General features: G+C 35.5%; 1 protein-coding gene across 2 annotated transcripts in view; it reads left to right on the top strand.

Annotated features, from left to right (window-relative positions):
* Positions 1-19,502, top strand: part of LOC139978430 (stimulated by retinoic acid gene 6 protein-like) — a 30,069-nt gene that overhangs the window by 2,707 nt on the left and 7,860 nt on the right. Inside the window, exons 4-18 of one of the 2 annotated variants that reach the window (XM_071988649.1) lie at positions 392-534; positions 1,183-1,303; positions 3,060-3,114; positions 4,296-4,421; positions 4,633-4,706; positions 7,180-7,297; positions 7,942-8,101; positions 9,846-9,921; positions 10,307-10,382; positions 11,725-11,773; positions 14,769-14,886; positions 15,306-15,425; positions 15,927-16,090; positions 16,773-16,941; positions 17,990-18,360. In XM_071988649.1, coding sequence (XP_071844750.1) covers positions 392-534; positions 1,183-1,303; positions 3,060-3,114; positions 4,296-4,421; positions 4,633-4,706; positions 7,180-7,297; positions 7,942-8,101; positions 9,846-9,921; positions 10,307-10,382; positions 11,725-11,773; positions 14,769-14,886; positions 15,306-15,425; positions 15,927-16,090; positions 16,773-16,941; positions 17,990-18,360 — 1,940 coding nt within the window. Of the gene's footprint in view, positions 1-391; positions 535-1,182; positions 1,304-3,059; positions 3,115-4,295; positions 4,422-4,632; positions 4,707-7,179; positions 7,298-7,941; positions 8,102-9,845; positions 9,922-10,306; positions 10,383-11,724; positions 11,774-14,768; positions 14,887-15,305; positions 15,426-15,926; positions 16,091-16,772; positions 16,980-17,989; positions 18,361-19,502 lie in introns of both variants that reach the window. The other variant, XM_071988648.1, reaches the window with a different exon arrangement.

The raw sequence follows: 19,502 nt of genomic DNA on the forward strand, positions 1-19,502 counted from the left end.
AAAATTACCTTTACTTCAATATCCACCATGTAAAGTATATATGGTAATTATCATATTTATTCATCATGAGAGGAACTAGACTTAATTAATTTCATAGTAAAATATTGAAATTCTTGTATCGGTTGCCTTTTCATGAATACATGTTATTGACAATAAATGTTTTTGAAAACTTGCAGATGGTCTGTGAGATATATGCTTGCAGATTGATTTCAGACAAGGTGAAGTATTGTTAAGTAATATTGATCTGTAATTTACATCCTGTCCTGTCATTTAAATCACTCTTGACCTGGTCGTACTTAATTTACCTAGTAGTAGTACCAGACAGACTAGGTTCAAACTATTTCATAAGAAAATTCCATCAATTTAAAATATTGTCTGAATTTTCCTCTAGCCCAATCAATTTGGTTGACAACCAGGAGAATAGAGTGGCCTATGCATTAGCATTTGGTGCAACAGCCACCCTGATTCTGGATCTGTTTTCTGGCTCATTTGAATATTATTATGCAGCCACTTCAAGCCAGCCATGGGTTAGAAGTAAGTAATTAAACTAATTAAATACATGGAATGTAACTTATAATATCAAAAGGCTGAATTGAGAGAGAGAGACTTTGTTGCTTAAAATGGCAATGATCTTTTCTGGAAGTGAACTTTTTGTCATTCTTAGACTTTGTATGATTGTTGAAACATATGAGGCAATTATATATATACTGCATCCACTGTGTGATCTTAAGACAGATTTGATTTGTTGGTCATAATTGTACCATCTTTGTATACTTGAAGGATTTATGTTCTAGGAAATCATGTTTAGTTGGTGTAGTTGGATGTAATTTATAATGCGTGGTGCATTTGTTGCTGACCTAAAGTAGTTACATTATGCTTTGTAAAATTTGCAGTCACATTCACCTCCACAAATGCTGACAATTACCTTGGGTTTAGCTTTCTGTTAGCAGAATGTAATTTAATTTGTATAATAATTGAGATTACGAGTACAGTGAATATTGGTAGTACAGTACTACCTGTGCAGTGTGTATTCTTAATTCTGTAGGAATATAGTATCTCAGAAGCCAGATTGGCTTCTATAGACCAGCAAAGGACTTGCAATATCTGATGGGTGGGATTAAATGTCCAGTGATGTTAGTCATCCAAGATGTATCTGGTGATATTTTTTTTATTTAATTTTAGTTTTGCTTGGAACCATTGGTACCTTTGAGGTTGGTGTTGACTGTTATCCAATGTTTGCCTGTATAACTTCAAGAAACAAACTGGTTGGATCTATCTTTGGATTTCTGTACACAAGTACTTGGTGAGTGATTGTCTGAGCGCTGGAATATGCTTACTACACTTCAGTATGCATTTTGTGTTTGTTCTTTGACATTTATGTTTATTAACTTTGTTGCGCATTGTGCAACCCATGTTGACTGCTTCAGAATAGGGAGTTAGGGTCGGGTCACACAGAATTTATTTTATTTTGCCCTGTATGACCCTTTGAATTTAATTTACTTTGCAGTTTCCAGTTCAAAATTACTAACAAATGTTTCTTTGGAACCACTTTTGGACAAAGTTTCATGTTGACATGTTGTAGGCCAATAAAAAATAAGTTTGTGTATTAGGCAATGTTCCTGTACCTACAGTACACCAGTTTTCATTAACTGTTGGAATATTGTGTGAAAAGTTGGGGAATAAACCTTTACTCCTCCCCCTGCAGTCATGGGCTTATTGTTACGTTCATCCATTGGTTTCTTCTAAATTCAAATAAATCCTAGTTAAACTTGTTCCATTAATTTTGCATATAAACTGAAGCACCCCAAAAGTTGAATTAATTGCCAATCATCCATGAAATGTTTTCAGAAGCTTTATAAACACAGCATTACAGACCACAAAATCTTACAATTTCTATTGAATTTTGAGTTACCTCTAAGGAGCTGACTTATTGACCTGATTGCCAGACTAGGTAATGCAATCAGTTTGATTGATAAATTTCTGTTGTTTTAAAAGAGAAGTACCACCTCCCCCCTTAAAAAAACATGTTTCTCCCCCACCCCCTCCAAAGAAGAAATGGTTGTTTGGAATGAACTCTGTTACATCAAACTTAATGTTGTGTCTAATGTTGTCCCTTGGTTTGAGGTGTATGACTTTTAACATGTGATTGGGTTTGTTCAGTACATGTGATTAATACTGATTATATGTGTATGAAGATGATGCCATGTATGTAATGTGTCCGCTAGCCTAGCTCTGAAACAATTAAACTCACAGAAGAAAATGTCTAGAGTTAAAGATAACAAGTAACCAAACCTAAAAACCTTTATTCTTGTAACCATTTTGACAACGTGAAATAGCTGGTAGTCAGATAGGAAGCATTATTTGGTGAGGGTATAGTGAGCGTCTAGGTCACTATGTGACATATTAATCTTTATTAGAGGAAGTTAAAGCAGATACAGTTTATCTCTGTACACAAATAAGAAGGACACTAAGTCCGTCTGTTTATATATAAATTTAAACTAGTGATCAGTGGTATGTGTGTGTGTACAGTGTGTACATTGGCCATCTGATATCATTGATAAGATTGCATGCAGTAGCAAGAAAACAATTCCAGCGAACTGCATGATTGAGCTTTCTTATGGTGTTAATTGGTTTTGTCTTTATTTTGTTGTTTTAGCAATATTCAAAGTGTCTGTTATTGCCAGCCACCTACAGTACAGTGCATAACATGATTGTATGTGGAGCTGATTCATAGTATCACACTGGTGCCTCTCTCCACAGGTAGCTTAACACTAAGTTCAAAATAGCTTAGTGCTACAGCATGAAATCTCACAGTATGTTTTGTTGAAATGTAGAACATTATGAAAAATAGTATTGATAATTAATATCTTTATGCAGGTTACAAGTTTCTGTAACAAATGCAACTATTTTCATAATCCTCATTATCTTGGTTCATATGAGTCAGAAAAATGACACTTTACCATATACCTTTTGAGGTTTCCATCATTTTATGACTTAGTTGTCAATATGAATGTGTGATATATTTATTGATACCCTTTGTCTGTTAATTGTTGTTCCAGGTTTTGCTTCCAGTTGGCCAGTGTCATACTTTGTCCTGTTGTGAAAAGGGGGACAGTAAGTAACAAAAGATTAATTGTGATTGCTATAAATAATTTTCATTATAATGGCATCTGAACAACAATTGTTTGGTATTTGCATGGGTAAACATAATAAGCAGCCTTTTGAGATGATGTCAGTAAATACCTTGATTCTAATGACCCTAAAATATCATTGCTGCTTTATTAGTGGAGTTTCAAATAATGAACAAGTTGAACATTTTAAAGTTCCACTTTGCATATATTTGACATGTGCTTAATACTAATTTGCAACTTGTGTAGACAAAGGAATGTTGAATATGGATGGAATTATTCATTATTTGCCTTCATTTGGTGACTTTAATGGTGGCATAGACTGATCAACAGCAATTTAAGTTTGAGCAATATTATGAACTGGGGATTTTGTTTTTACCAAAATCAATAGACTCTTGTTAGTATGGGTGTTTATGTATATATTATAAGTGACCATGTGCAAACCGGACATTTTGTGCAGGAAGCTTTTCACAAATTAGCCGTACTATAAAGAAAGACCTCTTTCACTGAAGTAGATTGAACCGAATATCATATATTGACAATTCCTCAACCAATTTTAGGGACTGATTCCTTCTTTTCTGAATACCTTTCCTATACCAATGTTTTCAAGACCCACCTGATTAGACTTTAATATACTATTTAGTTCTTTCTTTGTAATGTATTCAATGAAGATAATTGTTGCAAGGTTACAATTATAGTAATAGACAATAAATGTGAAATTCAAAAACACTGAAATCACGCCAGTAACCTCAGATATGCTAATTCCTAGTTGTTATCCGTCAACTGTGCTGAATAACCCACTATAGAAGGTCTGCTTAGGTCTCTCTAACTGAGTACTAATGAAATTGATTATATGTACAGTATTAGCCCCACACCTGGCTGGCTATATCACTTGAGACTTGTTTATTTGAGTCACTGGTCCAAGTCCTGTTTCAGGCACAAAACCTTTTCCTCCTACGAACATGAGAAATTCTGTAATGTGGTTGCAAACAATGTTTACATAGAATCTTATTTGTTTATGAATATTTAACTATCATCCAGTTGCTGTAATTATAACATCTCCACCTTCCATGGTACAGTACATGTACATAGTTATAACAATGTAGTAGTTTTTACAACCACTCGTCTCTCACCATCAAATTAACTTCTCCACTTTTCTTCCTTCAGAGTATTTCCTATGAGCCACGACTGGGGGAAGTACCTACATTGATTTGCATATTCTTCCTGGACTGCAAGTTTGCTCACGACTTTGTAGTCACTATTAAACAGAGACTTTCAAAGTCTAAAATTACGGTGAGAACCCTTTAACCTTTGAAACTTCTTTGTGGAGGGATTGATAGTCCAGCATAGGACAGTGCTGTGCTGTAGTCAGCATGTCATGCTACAATGTATATTATTAACAATTAACATATATATAAAATATGATATTATAATATATATTATATTATTAACAATGTATATAATTCATATATTCTTTTTTCATGATTGTTTCTTACATTTCCAGATGGTAGAAAAGTTTATGAAGACCAGTGAAGCAATTTATGTGAAAAATTTATTTCAAAAGAAGAAAGATAAGGTGTAAGTTTTCTCAAGTATTCTGCAATTAATTGTGTCATGAGGAATCAGTGCTGACAAAAAAGCATAACTTTGTTCTACTTTTAATTATTGACTCCCTGGCCTTCCCATAGCATAATGGAATACTGAATGATTGCCCTCTGACCTCAGCAATTACCACAAACGTCAGTGGATACAAGGTTGGGTATCAGCTAGATTTGCTGTGTAAAATATGTAAAAACTCATTCTACTTAGTTAGAGATTGTGGTGGATAGGCTCTTTTATATTTTAGATTTCTTTCAGAAGGCCAAAGGAACCTATGCAATGGTGTGTGTTTGTTTCTGTGTGTGCATATGATGCCCTAGCTTGTAAACATGGTAACTCACTGAACACTGGATAAACTTAGGACTTGGTGTTTGGATGACTGTTAGTAAGTTCTCGACTGCTTTCATTACTAGGGGAAGTTATTTGAGGTCACTTGTAGGAAGTTATCTGAAAACTTTGTAAACAAACTAACTCAGTACAGTAAGTCTAGTTTTGATGTATCTTAAACTGGATATGTTCATGGGGCTCCTCTTGTGTTTTGTGGAGGTCAAAGGTCTTTTAAGGCTACAGCCTTAGTTCATTTGTTAGATCACCTACTGTAGGTAATGAGAATCCCCATGGCTTCACAGTGTATCTATGAGTCTACACATGAAGATTGCTCATTCTGGAGATTGGAACATTTTGGCAAAAGATTTGAACAGTGTATTGTACAATCCTTATCAGTGACTTGTTTGTTCAGTGTCCAGAAATGAGTATCACAAATATGTCAGTAATGATCGAGGGAGAAGGAACTCTGTGATCTTCTGGTACTGACTTAATTCATCAGTCACTTCATTGATGGCAATGTTTTGGTTAGGAATCATAAAGTTACTGTGCTTCCTGGTTTTCTTTATAATTTGTTTTAGTACAGCCAGATAAACGCTAACAGTTATAACAGCCTGATGGTACTGTATTAGTATGTTTAATCATTGATAATGTATTGTAAACTGCATTGAATATTATTAGCGTACCATCATATCACTATTATAACAGAGAATTGCTTTGGCCAAAGGTCTACGTGATACTGTAATTAACATTTATTTGTTCTGTGCAAAGGCAAACAATTGGAAGTGTTGATTTAGTAAACTGTAGTGAAACTGAATATCGTATGGCCTCCTGTTGGAAGTGAAACTAAAGTCTCTATAGTCTGTTACAGTTGAATGTATCTGGATATTACTGTGCATTTGTGCATACTTGCAATAGGCAATTATTACAGGTTGACATAAGTACCATAAGAGGGTAAGGTCTATATCAGGCCTTCAGTGACAATATCAATCCAAGCATAGTATCTGATAATTATCTGTACTTGAACCAAACTCACTAAATTTGTAGCTTTGGTGTGTTCTTATTTGAATTGAACTATCAACCTGACTAATAGAACACAGAAACATCAGTTACTATTTAACTTTGTCACATTCTGTGACTCCAAGAATTAAAATGTCCTTAGTATTACATTATTGGGGTCTTTTTAATGCAATGATCATGGTGGAACCAGTTGCACAATGCTGTTAGCTTTAGACCCTGACTACAAACATTTTGTCGATATGAGGATGTCAGCTTGTAAACTATCAAGTCAATAACCAGTATTCTGACTACTGAAACATTCTAATGTTACTAGAGAGCATTTACGCCCCACATTATAAGTAAAGTACAATGATTGTCTGCGATAAGGATGACATGCATATGTGACAAAGAACTGTCAAAAGGTTGTCTTTGTGATCTCACATGGTCTGAAACAGTGATCAGACATGACCCATGTTTGTGTGATCTACTTTAAACAATCATTTTAGGCAAATGTGTGTTGTTGGAATGTTGTCAAAATATTTTGTGATGAATTAGATTTAGCTATGTAGCTCTCGTTCATTCCAAACCAATTTAAAGGTGTATGTTAGCATTTATATGTTGGATCCATTAGGTACAGAAAATGTTATGGCTTAAGAGTGCATACGTTTTGCTTTTCCAACACAGGTAGGCTTGTCATACTGGTAATTGGTTAGATTTGACATAATATTTATCAGCTATTGAAGTGATTGGGGTCCATGAATGGGTGTGAGAAATACCTCTGCAGTGGTCAATGGTAATGGTCCTGACTTTGGACATAGTTTTCTCTATCAAACAGGTGACAATGTGTAAAATGCTAAATGCCAAGAATCATAAGCCTGGGCTTTTTACTGGTTGTTCTGATGGGGTGTGATGTTGCATCATGATGTGTCACCCCCTCCCCCCAGTTTGGTCTGATGGGGTGTGATGATGTAACGATGCCCCCCCCCCCCACAACGTCGCTTCACTTCCCTGTTCCAGATATTCTAAACATTGAGTTATACTTTTGGAGCTCAAGTATTTTGTCAATTTATCAGTTAATGATCTTCCTTACCATATCTTACAGTACTTTCAATCATTCTATCTCTTTTAGGGAACCTCAAAATAAATTTGAGACAATTCTGTTCAAATATTATGATCCTGTAGCTGGGTTTGTCTTCCCTACAAGACTGATATGTACCTTCACAGTAGCCATCATCTGTCAATATCAGGTGGGTGTTGTTGCACTTTCTAAGACACACAAGTTTAAAAACATATGTCATATAACAGCCAGGGGAGCATTGGACTACTACTATGGGTGTACCCACTCCATCTTCTTCAACCTCACACTAAGTATAATTTATAAGCATTGTATTAACAGCTAAATATAGACCTACTTTATAGTCTAAACAGGGAGCTGCTACTCTTAGAATGCACCATTTGGCGTCTAAAGTTTTTGAGTTGATTATTATTTATTAACACTCTTCCATTTATAGCTACTTTAAGTGTAGGTATGCCTCAGCCTCAGCATCCATCATTAATCATTTAAAACAAATTTGTTGTATGGGGCCAAACCTCAACCCCCCCCTCCCCCTACATAGGAATTGCACCACACAGACCCACCTTTATCAAATACTCCATTTGCCTCTGGCCACAAAAGTTACATTTAACTCTTGTTCATTTAACAAAAGTTCATCCCCGAACATTAATCAGTTGGGGGAAGTTTTGAATAAGGCCCCTACCCCCTCACCCACCACCCAAGCTTTGAGATCCTGTGCATGCCACTGGGGATAAGTAGCATATTTTACATGTATCTGACAGTAATATTTCTGTGACCACATATTTCACAAATCTTCTCTTGTTTCATTTATCTTAGCTTGCAATAGTTTTCTTCCGAAATGGTCTGATGGCATTGAAGAGGTTGTTCAGTACCATTGAAGGTTCTTTGGAGATTGTTAAAGTTCAATTTAATTGGACAGATGAACAGTACGAGAAAGCAGTTGAATTGACCAGGGACTATGGAGTAGCAGCTCAAGGTGACAGATTATTTTTACCATAGTGTTAGGTTACTGCTATTGAGTCATGTGTAAGCTCAACCGTCTGTACATAGATGATAAGCTCTTGTGTAATAAACTCTCCCACATACCTTAAGAAAATCTTTCTCCATTTTGGAGATAATGTGGATAAATATTTATCTGAGGTGGTTGCCATGTTTGTAGTCTGTGTTGTGGTAGTGCCACCGAAATGTGAAAGCTTTTATTTTCCATTTTGATTCCTTGCTGGAGGCCAAGGAATCTATGTAATGGTGATGGCATGTGTGTGTTTGTGTGTATGTATGTATGTGACACTTGCTTGTAAAAATGGTAACTCAAAAGTTTAAGGTGGATAAACTTCATACTTGGTATGTGGATCCATCTAATTGAGTACAAGAATTTCTGTGTTCATTTGGGGTCAACAGAGAACAAAGACTGAAACCTTGTGAACAGATAACTCAAAAAGGACATCTTTGTTGAGCTACAAACATGGTATGGTAAGAACCCTATTGAAATTGCTGGAGGTCAAAGGTCACTTGAGGTCAATATTTAAATGAAAGTATAAAAATCTTGTAAACATGATAACACAAGAAGTGCATCTTTCTTGAACTTAATACTAAGAATCTACATCCAGCTTGGTGAGTGAAAGAACCTTGTTGAAATTGGTAGAGGTCAAAAGTTCCATGAGGTCAACAGGCATTAAAGTCTGAAAACCTTTTTTACATGATAACTCCAATATCAACCATTAATCTGTGAATCCTCCAATGCTATGATTTTCTGAACATAGTTTGGTCAAATTCAATTCAGTTCAGTTCTGTGAAGGGCTCTATAGGTCTTCAATGAAACATACCTGGCATCCAGGTAATGAAATCTGCTTCAGGGTTCATACCCTTGCTTTAAATGTGCATTTCAACCTCATTTAAACCTACTATAAAAATCCTTATGAGTGAATGACATGGTTGATCCCCACAAGGGATTTCTACAAATCATTTCTGGTTCTCACTAAATTCTTGGACAGATTTAACTCACTTACTCTACATGAGTCAGATAGTTTCAGTATTTTGAATTTGAGCAATTTGTATGGCAAGGAATCACAAAGCTAGACTGTCTTTCTGATTGTATTTTAGGGTGAATATATAACAGTGCTGAAACGGAAACCAATGCCAGTATATGGTCATGATAAGAATTTCAATATTTTAGATTCAGCATTTACAAACCCTTGTACAGGAAGTAAACATTGCTATAAAGTTGCATATATGTGTCTCTACGTGCCGTACTTAGACTTACACGAGTAGCCAGTCTTGTCTGTGTACTAACATTAAACTCCAAAATGGAAACAGATTTCTTACAGTCATTGGATATATAACTCACTTCTTCTCTTGATACTGACTTGGCTGCAGTTATATCCTCTACACATCTGACCACAAGAGTGGAAGTTAAGGAAACCTACTTTCTCTGATCTAATCTAATGTCTTATCCCTCAGTATGCATCGTTGATTGTTATACTTTGATCTGCAATATGGAACATATCTCACTATAAACATGTCATCCCAATGGAATAATAATCCTACCATAGGAGTGCTGATACCATTGACAAACATAGTTTGTATGAATAGTTCTCGTTTCACTCAAGCTCGGACTGGACAGTGTTCATTGCAAGTTGATGGTATCAACCATCATTTCAAACCTGAGAGTAAATGTGATCTAATTTTCACTGAAGATTCATTTTCTTATTTATCCAATCCAGTTTGCTGGTGGGTTACATCTGTCATGGCAATCATTATTACCTTGATGATGGTTGTACATACCTGCTTATGTTATAGGTAAGTCAGTCACCATGGAACATACCTGCTTATGTTATAGGTAAGTCAGTCACCATGGAAAATACCTGCTTATGTTATAGGTATGTCAGAAAACCCTTTTAAAATGCTGTTTCGAATATTGATGTTTGAGAAGCTCATGTATTGTGTATTAAGGTATAACCATAATTAAAAATATAAAAAATAAACTTCTTCACAAAGAGCTCTCCATTTGAAATGGGGACTTACTAGCTAATATTGTTCTCAGTGAAGTGGTTTCCTGTAGTGGAACCATCATAGCATAAGAGTAATGTAACTGGTAAGTATCACATGATTCTAGTTGTTTTGAACATTTGATTTTTGACGTACTGGTAGTCTGCACATTTTTCCATCTCTTTCTGCATTTCAGGAAACACATGCTGAGGATGTACAAAGGAAGTAAACTTTTCTTGCCAAGAGATACTCTCTCTGCCTCTGAGAGCGTGGTAAGTTGGCTTTCATTCCAAACAGAAGACATTTACCGAGAAGTTTCTGAGAGTGTGGTAACTTCTCTCTCTTCTTGATAAGAGATCTATAGGCCTACCCTCTCTGCCTCTGAGAATGTGGTAACTTCTCTCTACTTGTCAATAGACGCCCTTTTTGCCTCTTAGAGTAATAAGTCCCCTCCCCTCTTGCCTCTGAGAGTGAGAATGTAGTAAGTTTTCTCTGCTTGCCAAGAGATACCCTTTTTGCTTCCCAGTTTGTGGGAAGTTCTCATGTTTTGCCAAGAGATACCATATCTGCCTCAGAGGGTGCGATAAATCCTCTCTTCCTGCTGAGAGATACCATCACTTGCTCTGAGACTTTGGGATAACTTCCTTTTCTTGAGAAGAGATATACTCTCTGGTTTTGAGAGAGTCATAAGTTCTCTCTTTTGTGGAAAGACACCTTCTTTGCCTCTGAGACTTTTAACTGCTGTATTCTTGCCAAGAACTGCCTCTGAACTGATGAATCCATCAAAGCATGGATAAAAACTAGGACACTGATCAATTTGACCATGAATGATCAGTAAATTACTGAGCAAATGTTTTGTTGACTTGGTAGAACTGAATCATACATACAAATGTGTAGTACATGAATGCTATTATAAGGAACATTAATAATATCCAACTGATGATATAACACTGGTTGGGCAAAATAACTTTGTCTTGGCGAACTGTATCATGATGTGCTTATACAATTCTTTCAAAAATGATTAAACCACATTCATCCAACAAATATCATGTATGGCAAACACATGGAACAGTGGGAAATTGTGTCGAGGGCTCTATGGATGAAAAACAGCCCTGGGTGATCTTGAACTGTGAAGTAAGTGATGGCAAAGGATGGTGATGTCCTTATGTCCCCTAAAGACTTTACTGAGAGGACAGCCCCACCAAGACCACCCAATGCTGTCATCTTTGAAAGGAGCAATTATTAATTTGCAATTGTCATGCATCTTTTCTGAACCCTAGGTCTTTTATTTCTGTAGGATTCACTGCATTAAGTGGCATCACAGTTCAGTTTTATTTTCAAGTTTCACAGAATAGTGAATGTATATGGGAAACCGTCTGAACATATTACGCCTGGTCAAAGGTCATTTAAGGTCAAACCAACAATTTTTGGTAATGCAGTATAGGCAAACTCCTTGAGTAAAGGCACTGTCTAAATGGTGTTGAATTAGCATTTTGTTTCATTATCCAGATTTTCTTGTTTCAGGTCTGAGTTGACTAGTGAAAGTAGTTTGAAAAGAATGCATTTCACCTAAAAAAACAAATTTTCTTAGCATTTTCTTGTATTTTATTGTAGACAGGAAATTTGCAGTATTGTGGTTTTCAGATAGCTTACTATTTGTCAGGTAAAAGTTTTTTAAAATGTCATGCACATCATTATCTTCTCTCCAGCCAATAATTTACTTGACAAGATTCACAAACCTCACAGCTACTGCTTGGCTAATACTTTATCATATTTAGCATTGTAAATTATAACTAGCATGGAGATGTTGGAAGAATGAATCAATTCACAGCTTAGCACAGCTGAACTTACTTATTAGTATTAAGTGTTTACATTTCTGTCACATCCTGTGAAATTATGATGATTCCACATAATTGGAGTTCAAATTAGATTCCTCATAAACAAGAAATCAATACATCTTACCTGCTTCAGTGCTGTGCATCATTCATATGTCAAACACAGCTTCCTTTCCATATTTAAAGCTGTTAAATGAGATCATTAATTATTCACCACTGCTTTAAATTCCAAGTTGTATTGTTTGTCATTTCTTTAGATTCATCCCTTATTTAATTTAATTCAGGGAATAATTCAAATGTTGTTCAAATTGAGTGTAGCAGTTTTGGGGGCTCTGAGTTGTGTATCTTATAAAATACTATTATTCCTGAGTACAAAATTGCTACACATCTTTGCACTAGTATAGTATATAAAATTGACCATTTTTCATAGCATTTGTGATGCGATACAGGATAAATTATTCCCTGTTATTGGCGTCACACTTTACAAGTTTGTATTATTCCCTGTTATTGTCGTCACACTTTACAAGTTTGTATTATTCCCTGCTATTGGCGTCACACTTTACAAGTTTGTAATATTCCCTGTTATTGGCGTCACACTTTACAAGTTTGTAATATTCCCTGTTATTGTCATCACACTTTACAAGTTTGTTATAATTCTCTGTTATTGGCGTCACACTTTACAAGTTTGTATTATTCCCTGTTATTGGCGTCACACTTTACAAGTTTGTATTATTCCCTGTTATTGGCATCACACTTTACAAGTTTGTATTATTCCCTGTTATTGGCGTCACAATTTACAAGTTTGTATTATTCCCTGTTATTGGCGACACACTTTACAAGTTTGTATTATTCCCTGTTATTGGCATCACACTTTACAAGTTTGTAATATTCCCTGTTATTGGCGACACACTTTACAAGTTTGTATTATTCCCTGTTATTGTCATCACACTTTACAAGTTTGTTCTTTGTTTTCCCTTGACTGTTTAGTAATTTGTAAAAAATTCAAAATCGAGAGACAAGATAATGGCAGAGTAATGACGACAATTGTAATGATCCTTTTCATTCAGAGACAAACAAATTGTTACATTTGGCATCTTTATCTGGCAATTAAATTAATGTACAGATTCTTGGTTGAAACTAAATAGTAGTTACTGAAACATTGTCAGACACAAAGAGATCTGCAATAAGCTAGACAGTTTACACCAGTCATTTTGTCCCTCTGTAGGCACAGAGTTTGGAAGGCTACTGATATATTATAAAGTGTGTGCCCCTCAGATTGGCAGATAGAAGAAAAGATAAAGAGTTAATGTTTTCCAAACTCATTAAGTAATGGAATAAATAATGTGGATTAGAAGCCAGTATGAATTTATATAGGCTCTGCAATACAGTGCTAGACAATGTCCACAGACAGCATCCTCTTACCCAAAATAGAAATTTAGTTTAAATAATGTGGATTAGAAGTCAGTATGAATTTATATAGCTGCAAAACAGTGCTAGACAATGTCCATAGACAGCATTCTCTTACCCAAAATAGAAATTTAGTTTGTGACTTGTATTTATCCAAATCATACATCTTTTCCTGGTACATTGACAGATCACATCTTCTTTCTGACACTGCAAATCTCCCATCACGTCCACTCTGTTTATTGCATACATTTTTTATATCACTGGCCAAAGATATAACGCATTTAAAATATATTTCTTTTTTTTGCAACTGTTTCACTAAGATCTCCCATTTTGAAATTATATCAAAGCAATTTTATATTTCATCTCCATTTCCTTTCAACAATTTCAAAATATCACATTTATCATTCTGCAGGGTAACCTATCCTGCACTGCTTTTATTCCACCAAAACATGTTCTGTTTGCTACACTCTCCAATATCACTGCATTATTTTGATTTTCAAGTTTTATTTTGTTCCTTTTAATATTTGAGACTCATTTTCTGCTTTTTTTTGCTGAATGATGTACAAATTGCTTCAGCATCTATTGTGTATGATACCATTGTTTCTGCGCTTAATATCAGAAGATGAAAAATTTACGCTAGATGCTGCTGACAAATAATGAAATACTGGGTACAGTGAGGTTGGCAGGAAAAGCGTGGAGATGAGAATACTAATGAACCCAATTTGCATTTAGATGAGGTATTATATGGAAGAGCTAATGCTATGGAAATAAATTCAACTGACAAGGTTTTCTTTGGTTTTACTTTTTTCAGGAAAAATTTCCCAAAACCTAAAATATATGTCTAAGTATACCTATGAGTAATGACAGACTTTTCTGATCTGCAAAGGTGTAGTTGCTGCTAATAGAAGTTACCATTCATAGGTCACTGATGTTATGGTACTTGTGTGATTTATAACTACATGGGAAGACACAGAGGATCTATTTGTTCATATGTTCTGTATTATTTTCATGATTATATTGCTATGATTGCCAGAAATTAATTGTTCTCATTGTTCATGGGAGTATTCTCTTAGCAAAGTGAAAATCTCTGTCAAGCCAGGCGTATTGAGATATTTTTTGTTTGTTTGTTATAAACTGGATCATGTTAGTTTCATGCAATTCATTATCTGTAATTTGTGGTTAATAAAGATATGTATGCTTTATGGACCTACTAGATAGGTATGCCGTTTATACTAATGTTTGATACACATTTTCTCGTCTACAGGTTAAATTATGGACCTACTAGATAGGTATGCCGTTTATACTAATGTTTGATACACCTCATCATTATTTTTTCGTCTACAGGTTAAATTATGGACCTACTAGATAGGTATGCCGTTTATACTAATGTTTGATACATTATTTTCTCGTCTACAGGTTATGCGATCATGCAGGGTCTTGTTTTCTTTCTAAGCTACCTATTCACCGGTGGTGTTGTCTTGCCTTTCATTCATTTTACTTCAAGGGTTCTTCATGTCTTCATCAACACAGTCATGTAAGTTTTTCTCTCTTTGCATATCTCTCTCTTTTCTATCTCTTTCCAATGTTGTGGAGTAAAAGTATACATCAGATTTGTTTTGATATTGAGGTATGTCATATCTCTTAGATTTATTTTTCTTAGTATGTGACATGTGAGAACAAAATCATGAAGAAGTGATTATGTGCAGGATATCCATCCAATTAGTACAATTCTACAAATATTAGTTGTTTAAGAAAATGTTAAAGTTTTGATGAAATTATGTTTGTGTTTTTGTCAAGTGTGAGCAGTGGCACTTACATCCCACTTCCTTTCATAGGCGCACACTGTTCCCCTCACCATTAGAGAAAATTGAAAAGTCTGATGAATTTGCTTACTTCACTCGTCAGTTGAGTTTATGATAAATAAGTATTGATTTTGTTTTTGATGTATTATAGACCAACACTGATTGTTCTAGTTCTGGTGTTTGCTAGCCAACCAATCCTCGCACGGACATATTTCTTGCAGAAGAGATTAGACGATGGAGACTGGGATAAGCCACTGGCTCTTCAGCACAGGTAAATGTCATTTCAACCTTAGTAAATGAAATTTTATGCATATCAGAATCCTTTGTCACTGAATCCTGAAACCACTTACAAGATTTTTTTATCAAAATTCACAAATCATATTTGTTTCATGCAAACTTCAAAATTCTGTTGTCGGCTATTGCAACCACAAGCAGTGTCTTTGTAAATAAATGATTGCATGTCTCTTCAGGTGATGTTTGTAAATAATCTCTGAGAAATAGTGTTGTTTTTCAGTAATGAGCTGCAGGACGTTTTCTGGTGCTTTCCAAATTGGAAAGTTATTCAAATCTGTTTATGTGTTTTATGTTCAAATGAATTGTTTGACATATTACCTGCTGTTGCCTAACTATTTTGTCATTTAAAACAATTTAATATTTTGCCCAAAGATGGCTCTGAAAATGACCCCTGGTTGATGATGCGTTTCACACAAAGTAAATTCTTAATAAAGGTTTCCATTAAAACCTACTTTGCTATTTGTTGGTTTATTTTCAGAGAGGGTTTTCATAACTTTTCATACTTTCTGGTCTTCCTGAATGTGCTGGTGGGAGTGGTTGCAGCTGTTGTCAGGGTCATGACCTCTCTGTTGCTAGGTCTTTTCCTAGTCATGAGAATTGATAGACCTATTCTAATGAAGGGATTTGAGAAACTTGACCAATGTAAGTATTAATTCTTCAGTAAGAAACCTTAGATATAGAGCAGTGGTTCCTAACACCAAGACCCAAGGCTGGGTTGTGAGCTCAGAAATAGCTTTCTCTTTATAATTTTTTGTAATAATACCAATAATCACTTAGACTGATTGTATTGTTTTGCGCCTCTGTTCTATGTACACATCCTACAACGTCAGCAATAATTAGTCTCAAAGTCAATATCTTGTGGTTTGTTAAAAATAATGAAAAAAAAAAACAAAGTCAATTTTGGCTTTAATGGGATTCAAACCAATGACCTCTGGGTTTACAGGCTCAGCACTCTATCAACTGAACTATCCAGCTTAAAGTTGGTGGAGATTCCAACATGTATTATCAAATAAATATGTTTTATTGAAACTATGTCTCTGATACAGCTGTTTTGTTAGTTTTATGTGATAATTGTGCCAATACAGTAGACCTGCTGGATGTTTAGGTTGCAATCATCCATAATAGCATGAACATATGGCTCACTGGAAACAAAAGTTTGAGAAATGCTTGTCTAACCTGTCAGTATGGTAACATTATTTAGTTAGATACTTACTATCTAGAATTAAACTGAGCAGCCTATGATTTTATGGAATAATTTGATGTTATGAATGTTTGTGCTGGTATATTCCTTCTATTTTGTTCCCCTTTGGCTGGCCTTGATCAGCATACAAGGCTTATGTAGGTAACCTGCAGTTCCTTAATGCACACAGTCATCCAGTCATGGTTAGCTTCTGTAAGATCCTGTACTACAAAACACTACTTACAAGGAAGCAAGAAAAGAAAAGAACCTACACACGACCTGTCAGCACTGATTTCTCAGATATCCCTGGATTAGCAGATATCCCTGGATTAGCAGATATCCCTGGATTAGGTGAGTCAACGCACCAGTTATTAATTTAAATGTGAGCACTGATTTCTCAGATATCCCTGGATTAGGTGAGTCAACGCACCAGTTATTAATTTAAATGTGAGCACTGATTTCTCAGATATCCCTGGATTAGGTAAGTCAATGCATGAGTTATTATATATTCATATTCCGGCCTGTGAGCACTGATTTCTCAGATATCCCTGTATTAGGTGAGTCAACGCACCAGTTATTAATGTAAATGTGAGCACTGATTTCTCAGATATCCCTAGATTAGGTGAGTCAATGCATGAGTTATTATATATTCATATTCCGGCCTGTGAGCACTGATTTCTCAGATATCCCTAGATTAGGTGAGTCAATGCATGAGTTATTATATATTCATATTCCGGCCTGTGAGCACTGATTTCTCAGATATCCCTGGATTAGGTGAGTCAACGCACCAGTTATTAATTTAAATGTGAGCACTGATTTCTCAGATATCCCTGGATTAGGTGAGTCAATGCACAGGTTATTAATTTAAATGTGAGCACTGATTTCTCAGATATCCCTGGATTAGGTGAGTCAACGCACCAGTTATTAATTTAAATGTGAGCACTGATTTCTCAGATATCCCTGGATTAGGTGAGTCAATGCACAGGTTATTAATTTAAATGTGAGCACTGATTTCTCAGATATCCCTGGATTAGGTGAGTCAACACACCAGTTATTAATTTAAATGTTCATTAATATTTTAAAGGATAGTTCCTTAATCACTATGATGACCTCTGTCATTATTAGCATGATGACATATCCTAGATAGAAGCATGACAGCATGATAGACTCTGCATTGTCTGCCTATAAATATGATTATTGTATAACAGTATATTGTTTACATATTAAAGCAGGGTGGCCACTGGATCATTAATTAATTTTCCACATTAAATAATATATTCTCCATTCCTTACTGAAGTTAGAGGCAGCACCTGTTTCTCACCTGAAAATCAATGCAATCTTTCCAAATCATGTTTTCTTGCAGCTGCATACGAAACTGACATCGGTGAGTTAAACTGGAAGAATCCTTTATCGAAATCAGTCAAGCGATGGCATGTTGCGTACACGCTTATCTTTAACCCAAAGCTGATCGAGATGCGTAAGGCTTCCAGCCAATTGTCTTATTTCCGTGTGGAAGATTTCCTCGCCAATAGTGAAGTGACAACTCTTAGAAGACATCGGAATGAGGTACTTTTACGGTCCAAAGGATTCAAGAGGGATGAAATTGATGGCATTTTGAAGACAGTCAGAGACAAAAACTTGGGTCCAGCTCTCATGGCTAGGTTATCTCGTAACCTTCACGAAGACATACCAAGTGAAGAAGAACTTGAATCTCCAGAGCCCAGTGAATCTAGTAAGTATTTCTCTTCATTGTTTCGGTTTATGCCTCTTAAGATTGAAGAAGATGGCTCATAACCCCAAATGTGTTTGTATTAAAACATCTGCTGACACGGTTTGTTTGCTAAGGCTTTAAAAAATTAACAGAAATGGTGTGGAAAATCTCTCAGTGTGGAGGTTTATAATCTTGCATAAGCATATTTCATATTGTATCTGAATATCTCTCAATACCAAGGTGTAGGTATTAGTGCCCTTTTAGGTATGTTGGTATCAAATATCTCTCAATACCAAGGTGTAGGTGTTAGTGCCCTTATAGGTATTTAGGTATCAAATATCTCTCAATACCAAGGTGTAGGTATTAGTGCCCTTATAGGTATTAAGGTATCAAATATCTCTCAATACCGAGGTGTAGATGTTAGTGCCCTTATAGGTATTTAGGTATCAAATATCTCTCAATACCGAGGTGTAGGTGTTAGTGCCCTTATAGGTATATAGGTATCAAATATCTCTCAATACCGAGGTGTAGGTGTTAGTGCCCTGAAAGGTATATAGGTATCAAATATCTCTCAATACTGAAGTGTAGGTATTAGTGCCCTTATAGGTATGTAGGTATAAAATATCTCTTAATACCGAGGTGTAGGTATTAGTGCCCTTATAGGTTTATAGGTATCAAATATCTCTCAATACCGAGGTGTAGGTGTTAGTGCCCTTAAAGGTATATAGGTATCAAATATCTCTCAATACTGAAGTGTATGTATAAGTGCCCTTACAGGTATATAGGTATCAAATATCTCTCAATACCGAGGTGTAGGTGTTAGTGCCCTTACAGGTATATAGGTATCAAATATCTCTCAATACCGAGGTGTAGGTGTTAGTGCCCTTATAGGTATATATGTATCAAATATCTCTCAATACTGAAGTGTATGTATGAGTGCCCTTATAGGTATATAGGTATCAAATATCTCTCAATACCAAGGTGTAGGTATTAGTGCCCTTTTAGGTATGTAGGTATCAAATATCTCTCAATACCAAGGTGTAGGTGTTAGTGCCCTTATAGGTATTTAGGTATCAAATATCTCTCAATACCAAGGTGTAGGTGTTAGTGCCCTTATAGGTATTAAGGTATCAAATATCTCTCAATACCGAGGTGTAGATGTT

Source organism: Apostichopus japonicus, chromosome 13, assembly GCF_037975245.1.
Source record: "Apostichopus japonicus isolate 1M-3 chromosome 13, ASM3797524v1, whole genome shotgun sequence".
In the NCBI taxonomy this organism is placed as follows: Eukaryota; Metazoa; Echinodermata; class Holothuroidea; order Aspidochirotida; family Stichopodidae; genus Apostichopus; species Apostichopus japonicus.